Source organism: Dioscorea cayenensis, chromosome 17 (assembly GCF_009730915.1).
Source record: "Dioscorea cayenensis subsp. rotundata cultivar TDr96_F1 chromosome 17, TDr96_F1_v2_PseudoChromosome.rev07_lg8_w22 25.fasta, whole genome shotgun sequence".
In the NCBI taxonomy this organism is placed as follows: domain Eukaryota; kingdom Viridiplantae; phylum Streptophyta; class Magnoliopsida; order Dioscoreales; family Dioscoreaceae; genus Dioscorea; species Dioscorea cayenensis.
In genome coordinates this window covers 9,466,044-9,475,382 of record NC_052487.1, presented here as the reverse complement: position 1 = coordinate 9,475,382, position 9,339 = coordinate 9,466,044, and the positions used below count along the sequence as shown (strand labels likewise).

General features: G+C 33.8%; 1 protein-coding gene across 2 annotated transcripts; it reads left to right on the top strand.

Moving 5' to 3' along the window:
• The first annotated feature begins 3,741 nt into the window (after positions 1 to 3,741).
• LOC120280957 (30S ribosomal protein S6 alpha, chloroplastic) lies at positions 3,742 to 8,505 on the top strand. Of its 2 annotated transcripts, XM_039287920.1 has the most exons (3): positions 3,742 to 4,161; positions 5,479 to 5,526; positions 8,058 to 8,505. In XM_039287920.1, the coding sequence occupies exons 1-3, from the start codon at positions 3,793 to 3,795 to the stop codon at positions 8,295 to 8,297; spliced, it is 657 nt and encodes a 218-aa protein (XP_039143854.1). In that variant the 5' UTR covers positions 3,742 to 3,792; the 3' UTR covers positions 8,298 to 8,505. The 2 variants fall into 2 exon arrangements, with proteins under 2 accessions (XP_039143854.1, XP_039143855.1); XM_039287921.1 differs by lacking the exon at positions 5,479 to 5,526 and having other exon boundaries at positions 8,058 to 8,478.
• Positions 8,506 to 9,339: the final 834 nt, after the last annotated feature.

Genomic DNA, 9,339 nt, shown 5'->3' with positions numbered 1-9,339 from the left:
CGGAATGATTCCATGCTAAGTCCGTTGCTAAATATTTTATAGCAACGGAAATGTAGTTCTTAGCGACGGAAAAATCCGTTGCCTATTCCTGTATTTCTTGTAGTGAATGGTTATTTTAGTGTTTGAATTATTTTGGTTAGAGGCGTACTAGCAAACATTGGAAAATTATTAAATAATATATATTATCCAAATCCAATATGCCTGTCAAATGGAGAAAGAGTTGTGGAAAATTATTAAAGAATATTTTATCTAAAATGATATTCTTGTAACTATCAAATGCCATTATTAGGTTTTTATTTGTTAACTTTTGCTATAAAGAACTTGGCATTAAATAAATTTATGATATTTTTATATGTTATTATTTCAAATAAATTACAATTGTAAATTTTAATTATTGTTTGTTTAGATGGGTGATGATATTGTTTCTCATCAATCAAGATCACATCCAATTGGAAATTCAACCCAATCAAATGAAATTGAAAGTCCTAATCCTGAAAGTTATTTTCCAAATGAACAAGCCATAGAAGAGGGCGCAGGAGATCATACAGAGTCTACTACACAAAGTGGAAGGCTAAAAAGTGTTGTGTGGAGTCATTTTAAAAAAACTCAAGTTAATGGAGAGGACAAAGCTCAATGTAATTATTGTAAGAAATTGCTTGCTGGGAAATCAAAGAATGGAACGAAGCACTTGCATCTACATATGGAATCATGTATCCAACGAAAGATTAGCCTAAGAGGGCAGAAACTTATTACAACTAAGATGGTGAAAGGCAAACAAGAAATGACAACTACAATTTATGATCCAGAATTTGCAAAGAAGGAACTAGCTCAAGCAATCATCATGCATGAGTATCCATTTTCGATAGTGGATCATCTCGGTTTTAAAAAGTATTCATTCGCACTCCAACCACTATTCAAAGTTCCTTCTCGAAACACCATGAAAAAAGAAATTTTAAAAATTTATGATATTGAAAAAACGGTGGCCTTAAAATTGATGGACACTAATGAAGGAAGAGTGGCAATTACAATGATATGTGGATGACTAAGTAATCAAAAAAAGGGTACATGGAAATTATCATGACACTATATTGATCAATCTTGGAATTCAGAAAGTCAAGCATTTTAAGGTAAATGTAAATTTATTTTATAATTATACATTATTTTTTCATAATAGTAATAATTGTTCTTTATTTTTTATATATTAGAATGATTTATATTCTTCTTTATATTAGGGTTCATTTATGTTCCTCGCTCCTCACACAAGTGAGAGACTTAGTACTCGTATTGGTTAGGGTGTTTATTGGATTGAATATTGATGCCAAATTATCCACCATAACTTTTGGATAATTGTAGCACAAATGATTCCATGATTGAAAAGATTAAAAATAAGTTGAATCTTGGGTCTTTGCTAAAGGATGGTTCTTTGTTTCATATGCGTTGTTGTGCACATATATTAAATCTAATTGTGAAGGATGGATTGGAAGTGGTGAAAGATGGGGTAGAAAAATTCGATGGCATTGTAGCTTTATTGACTGCAACTCCTAAAAGAGTGGAAAAATTCAAAGAAACAACTAAACAACTAAGCATGACATTTACCAAAAGCTTGTGTTTGGATTGTCCAACTAGATGGAATTCAACTTATAAAATGCTTGACATTGCTATATCATATAAAGAAGTATTTTTGTAGGCTAAAACATCGTGATGATAAATACACTTGTTTGCCAACAACAACACTAGGGAGTTTGCAAGTGAAGTTTGTGAGAAGTTGAAGATTTTTAATAGTGTTACGTAATTATTTTTCCGCACTAATTATCCCATCGGGTAATCTTTATTTTCCCAAAGTGTGTGAAATTAATTTGGCAATATCAAGTTGGCTTACTTCTTCCAATGTGGTGATTCAGAGAATGGCAACAAAAATGATGGATAAGTTTAAATGTTATTGGAATGTGATTCATGATATTATGGGAGTTGCTACAATATTGGATCTAAGATACAAGATGAGTTTACTTGAATATTATTATCAGAAATTGTATCCTGCTGATGCCTACCATGAAGCTAATAGAATTCGAAAGCTTTGCTATGATTTGTTCTTTGATTATGAGTTGAAGAATAAAGAATCCACTAGCTCTCAATTTGAAGATATCAACAGTTCCATGGTTGACGATTCCTTGAATGACTTTGATGCATTTGTTAAGAGTCAAAAAAGGGCAAAAACAACACATCTTGAGTCAGAGCTCGATCTTTATTTAAAGGAAGATATTTTACCAAGAACATCTGATTTTGATATTTTGATGTGGTGGAAATTAAATGGAGTTAAATATCATACACTACAAAAAATTGCAAAAGATGTGTTAGCCATTCCAATATATACTGTAGCTTCTGAGTCTGCATTCAGTACTGGTAGTCGAATACTAAGTCCGCATCGTAATCGACTTCATTGGCATACTTTAGAAGCTTTGATGTGTGCTAGAAGTTGGTTATGGAGTGAAGGAAATCAAGGTAAAGTAGTTTTCATACATGTTTTATGTATTAATATTTAAATATGTTATGTTTGTTATCAATAACTCATTAAATTTCATGTGGCTTATTTAGGGATGAGTTTTAAAGGAATGGAAGACTATGGCAATTTACTTGATGAGATTGATTCCGAAGATGAAAGGCAAGAAGAAGATTTTACAAATTAAATGATATTTGGTGCAAAATATATGAATTTATTTTTCAAATCTAAAATTCTTTTTGTTTAATGTAGATGAACTATTAGCAAGTGAAGCTACTCATGGATTGGAAGATGATTGATAATTTGGTGATGAATGGTGATCACCTCACATAAATGCTTTTTATTTTTGAATTGAAGTTTTTGTTTTTATATTAATAGTATAGTATTTATGTTTCATTTTTACTAACTCATTAAGTTTTTATATGAGTTATATAGGAATGAGTTCTAAAAGCAATGAAAGACTCCAACTTACTTAATGGGAAAGATTTTTGAAGATGAAGGTAAAAAAGAAAATTTCACATGTTTAAAGATATTTGATATAAAATATATAGTTTTCGTATGCTTCCATTTTAATATTTATTTTGTTTTTATGTAGATGAATTATTGGCAAGTGGAGCTACTTATGGATTGGAAGATAATTGACCTCTATGAAGATGATGATGAATGATAGTCATTTGAACCAAAACACAATGCTTTTTGCATTAAAAATTTTTCTTATTCCTAATCTAACATTATTTTTGTGATTTTGAATGTTTGTTTTGTGTTGACTTTAAATGTATTTATAATTCCTACTTTGAATGTTCTATAAGTTAGGGTGTAACATTGAGACCATGAAGATGTATCAATGCTTTGGTGTTTGGAGAGATATCAATGCTTGCATTTGATGCATGACAATGATGTCATGGTTTTTAATTTGGTTTTGGGGATCTAGTTGATGTGTTTGTATTAGTATATCTTAAAAAAATTCTATGTCTAATGTCTATTTTTTTAATTTTTTTATTTAATATTTTAATTTTATTTTTAAATATTTTTTTAAATAGGGTCAAAACGGAGTGAGTATCCACGGCATCTCGATCACCTGTCGGCGGGCAGTGGGTCGGGTTTTAAAACCCGTCGGGTTCGGGTCGAGATAGAGCAGGGTAGCGGGTTCGGGTGCGGGTATGGCAAAACCCGCACCCGACCCGACCCGTTGCCATCCCTAACCGGCAGAACAGTATAATATGTGCCTTTCCTTATCCATCCATTCCATAACGCCCGGTCTCTGATCCTTCTCATCTTTCTTCAAGAAGCGCACAATGGCGTACTTAGCCACAACCCTCGCCAGCTCTCCTTCTTCATCAATACGCTCCTCTTCCTCTTCCTTCCTCTCCTTCATCTCCGCCCACCGGTTGCTCCGCCCTTTGACCAAGACCGGTGATCTACCTACCCGCTCGTTCTCCGTCCGTTCCCAGACATTGGACTTCTCAGGATCTTTCTTTGAGGGAGGCCGCGAGGATGAGGGAGCTGACTCTTCGATGGGTTCTTCGGCGGCTGCTGTGGTGGCACTTGAGGACAAGGAGGAGCCGCAGTGCCCCCCTGGATTGCGCCAATATGAGACCATGGCCGTTCTCCGGCCTGATATGACTGAGGACGAGCGCCTCGCATTCACACAGAGATACGAGGAGGTAGGATTTAATCTTTTTGTTTGTTTGTTTGTTTGTTTTCTGTGAGGACATTGAATTTGCAAGCTTCAAGAACCAGTTGATTTTTTGAATACTTTGGTTTTTGTCTGAGGAAGCTGTTAAAAAGAGATTGTTTTGGGATGGTTGAGGATTTGAAACTATTAAAGCGCAAAGGTGAAATTGGTGAAGAATTTGGATTATTGGATGAGAAAGAAGCCAGCCGCAATGTTTTACTTATTTGCAGTTAGATATGTGTAGAAACGCATAGCATGTTGTCTTTGGAATGTGATAGGAAAAATTTTTGTAAGAAAATTGGATTATGTAATCAATCAGAATATGTTGGGCAAGGTTTTAAAATGCATCTGCGGATTTGTCCTTCTGCGATTACCATCCCAAGTTACGGAAGTTCTTTCGAAATTATTCATAGCTAGAATGAGGAAATCTTTATTGACCTGTTTAGTTTGGTGATAGGAAGGTCGCTGGTCCTAGTTTCCTTTAGCAGCTGTTAGAATCTGTTGTTTCTTAGTTAAGTAAAGTGCTTTTATCAGGGCAGTTCATAAGTTGTTGCTGATGTTTGAACTTGCGTTATTGGTATTTGCAGAAGGTGGGACAGCTTGCTCTAAGTATTATGGTTGATTTAGTTGAATTTTTATGCGAAATCACAAGGTTAATGCGGCTTTGTTGGAAACATAAATAAGCATAAGGTTTTCTGGCTTCTAAAATAAGTTTGGCCAAATTAGGAATTCAATTTTTGAGTAGATGATTGATTGTATGATGGATTGGTCAACATGATTGTTGAAAGAATTGCAATGAGCAAATGTAGTTGGAACGAGAAAACTAGCTATAAGATTTTTTATCTACTTATTTTCTTTTAGAGACATGTTGAAATGAACTGCATGCTACTGGGGGAGGAAATCCTATTGTAGAAGCATTCAGAATATGCTGGGTAATGTTTTAAAGTGCAATTTTTCTCTATGGATTCCTTGTTCTATCATCAGCATTCCTTGTTATGGGACTTGTTTCTATACTAAGCCAAAATAGAAAGAGAAAATTCTAGATGACCTATTTAATTTGTGCAGTTTACTTTCTTAAGAATGTGATAGGAAAACCATGTAGCAAATGAAAATGCTGGGGTTAGGAATCACTAGTTAAGAAGAGTGTGATGATTGAAAGATTTCACAAGATGTTGCTGATATTTGATTTTGTGTTATTGGTATTCACTTCACTTTCAATAATTCACTCTAACCATTATAGTTTGGTTTCTTGGCATATAAAGAAATGGTAGATTATCTGGCTCTAAAATTAGTTCAATGGAATCAGAAATGCAGTTCTGAGCTGATGATTTACTTGGCATATAGCTTGATGAAGGTGAGATACCTATATTTTTGTTGTTGTTATTATTATTATTATTATTATCATTATTATTATTATTATTATTATTATTATTATAAAATCAAGAGGAGTGAGAACCTTATAAAGTTGGATAGGCTGTCATTTTCAATGATTAAGAATGAGCCTGGTGATGTAGAGATGTAGAGATGTAGCTTGGAGTATATCTATTAGAGATTGTAAAGTTGATCAGACAATTTTATATGGAGGCAAATTATGCATCATAAACTTAGACATATCTAGTAACTTTTCTAAAATTATTTTTTGAATATATTTATTTAAATACTTAGAGCTTGTAAAAGAACAGTGGTGGGGGTGATTGCCATATTCATCCGAATAATGCCATCCTTGCTGAGATCTATGCTTTTTATTTTATATATGTTTCTTCATTCTTTCCTACTTTTGTAAATAAGAAGTTTGGCGTTAATTATCTTTTACATAGATGCCGAAGCTAAGATTTCATGTTTATTAATATATAGGGAAGTGGCAAAGGTGAGCATTATTTGACCTGCAATTTAATGCTTGATTTTCTTATATGGATCAAATTTATATGAGTGCAGTTAGAAGTGGGTTCAGAAGACACAGAAAGTAAAGTGTGGCAACTAGGCTTTAGGTGCACTTTACTTATACTGGAATTTGTTCCAAAAGTCTTAACATGTGAACATGCAGGATTATGAAGTTCACATGCAATGGGATTTGTTTGATGTTTCAAGTAGGTTCTAGCATTTGTGACAGACTTGACATCACAACTGTTCCTAAATGTTCAGTGACTTGTGAACTTAAATTTTAAAATTACGCCGTGCATTGTTTTTTTCATGCGGAGGAATGGGTTTTCTTCTTATCAAGTTTAAAAAATCCACCAAAACCTTACACTACTCGATACTTCTCATGTGACAGAAACTTCGAGAGCTTAGGTTATGTTTGCTTACACTGGTCTTCATTTTATTGTGTATTTTCTATTTTTATCTGGGGTGAGTTGAAAGGGGAGTTGTCTCACGTTTTTGTGAAGTTTTCTAATGATGATCCTGAGTGACCGTTGACAACATCCGACATCCACTTTATGAGCCTAACATGCTCAAATCTACATTAAACAATATTGTGTGTATATTATTCCGCTTGCTTGGGATTTTTGCTGTCTACATTTCTGCACTCATTCACCCACAGAATTACAAGTCATCGGTAAGGCGCTATTAATGTATTGTATGCACATGTAATCAGATAATATCTGTGAAAAGCTCTACTTTATGCACAAGATGGGCAGTTTTTGACATGTTATAATATTGGAGTTCTGTTGACTGCCGTGAATACCATTAAAGGAGATGGTTTTAGCCAGTATAAATTACAAACCAGTCTAATTTTTTAGTGTCTCATGGAGAGTCAGTTCTGAGAAGTCATTTGATCGGTTGATCCTATACGTTGAATACAAATTTGATGTGTCAGGTTGTTTATCCATTCATTTGTATTAGAAATTATCATTTTAATTGCCGTATGTTAGGTTTCATGTTGGAATCCATCAGTTTAATGAACCTTGTTGAGAAACGATCAAAATTTGCTATCTCATTTGCTAACTTATATGGTTGAATAGTTAGCATGATAATCCATGATTTATGAGGGTCTCATCCATAAACCAGGAGCATAGTTATACTTATAGTGGTGAATTAATCATATTGAATTAAGAAAAATTATTCTATTATCTTCTTCAATGCTTTCAGCAAAGGACTATATTACTTAACAAAATGAAGCATTAGGAGTAGATGAAGCAACATATGATGGATGATTACTACAGTTAGAACAGCTTAGGAAAATCTATATCGGTATCTTTGTTGGCAGGAAATTTTAGAAATTTACTCTTGGTATGAGCCACATTGGAAGATTTCGATCTTAAAGAAGATAAATGCAATACTTTCCCATTTTTTGACGATTTTATTAGGCCAGATTAGTTTTTCAGATTCAAGAAGTTACTGATTTTCCTACCTTTATTTCTGAGAACTGTTCTTGATGGAAGCTTTAGTATCTTAAGCTAAAAATTAATACCATTAACTAGCAATATATTCCTCCACAGGCTATACTAGCTATATTGTTGACTTCATCATAGAACGTGGATCTTTCTTGCCTGACATGATGTTCTGAAGTTGTTTATGGCAACAATTTCTTTAGAGATTGTATATCAGATCAGGTTAGTGGGTGTCTATCAGATCAGGCAGACAATAAAATACTTATCTGTCCGTCAATGACTAATCTTGAATGATGAAAGGCAAATGAAGTCCATACCAACTGGGAGAAGACCTATGCTTAATCACAGAGGTTCTCTATGGATAAAGCTGACGGAGTACGTCAATTAGTATTTGAGCAATTACTACATGGTTATTGGCCCAACAAACTGAATGATCTGATTAATTGAAAGTTTGTGAATGTGTTACTTTAGTTCATTTGTTTGTTTGTTTGTTTTCCTGTTGACTTTGATTTTTTTGTCAGCCAGTTACTAAATGTGGCACCATAATTTCATGCAGCTGCTTGTTGCTGGCGGTGGAATGTATGTGGAGGTGTTTAATCGTGGTGTGATCCCACTAGCTTACAGCATAAAGAAGAAGAACAAAGCAGGAGAGTCAAACACGTACCTGGATGGTATTTATCTGCTCTTTACCTACTTTACCAAGCCTGAGTCTCTCTCTGTCCTCGAGTTCAGTCTCAATGCTGATGATGATGTTATTCGGTCATCGAGCTTCAAAATAAGGAAGCGGAAATATTAGAGCAGAGGAATTTTACTGATCTACGATGTTTCATACTGGCTGTATTTGTGTGTTAAAATTTTAGTGTTATTTTTGTTTTCCAATACAAATCTTCATCATAACCCATGGCTGTGATCCTGTGAGAACATTGTGATGCATGTATTTTTTGGCGCCCAATTAGTGCATGTTCTGTTTGCTTGTTCAGATAAGGGTTCTTTGTTTGTTTAAATTGAAATCTCACTATGCGATAATATCAGTGGCATAGACTGGTGAATTTTCATGGATGGAGTTAAGGTTGGTTCGTTTAGGTATGGATCCTGGTGCTCTCTAATATATTAATCATTTTCAACATGGTATGATACCTGAATTGTTTGAAACATGGTATGATACCGGGTGAGTGGAAATTCTTTTTGAACTGGTGCAAGTCTTATGTACTAAGTTACTAACCCAAGCCGAGTGACGTATGTCCAAATATTCACTTGATCTATTGATTAAAGGATGAATTTATTCAACATAAATTTTGAGCGGTTCTATTACCGATAAATTAAAGTAAAATCGATTAAGATAGTATGGGCATGTTCTTAGATGATCCATAAATGTTTTCATAAGAAAGGTGAAAGCAAAGAGAGAAAGGTAGACTAAAAAAGTATTTAGCAAAACCTTTATGTAATGGTATGACAATGCTTGGTAGATCTAGTGTTTTGGTTTTTGATAGAGTAATGTGGAAATGAAGAATTCATGTAACTGATTTTATATAGTTGTGACTAACGGCTTATTGTTATTTGTTATTTTGGATTTACTTCCCTATCTTCTTTTTTGAGCCATTGTGTGAGATATTAGGTTTTGTTTTTGCTAAAGTTGGGCAAAGTCATGTGTATGACAGAATAGTTCAAATTACTAACAAACAAAATTGTAATTTCATTTTTATAGTTTTATTTTGGATTTTTTTTCCTTTTGAGCCTTTCAAGTATAAGGGCTGTGGATCACTAGAATATTAGGAAGCCAACAACTTGATATAATAATGTTGATTGCCGATGAAGAAGATACTACTTTTCCCTTTACC

Coding starts and splice junctions, on each gene's coding strand:
- LOC120280957 (XM_039287920.1), top strand. CDS start 3,793: ATGGCGTACTTAGCCACAACCCTCGCCAGCTCTCCTTCTTCATCAATA. Junction 4,162..5,478: donor TCACACAGAGATACGAGGAG/GTAGGATTTAAT, acceptor CAATGGAATCAG/AAATGCAGTTCTGAGCTGAT. Junction 5,527..8,057: donor TGGCATATAGCTTGATGAAG/GTGAGATACCTA, acceptor AATTTCATGCAG/CTGCTTGTTGCTGGCGGTGG.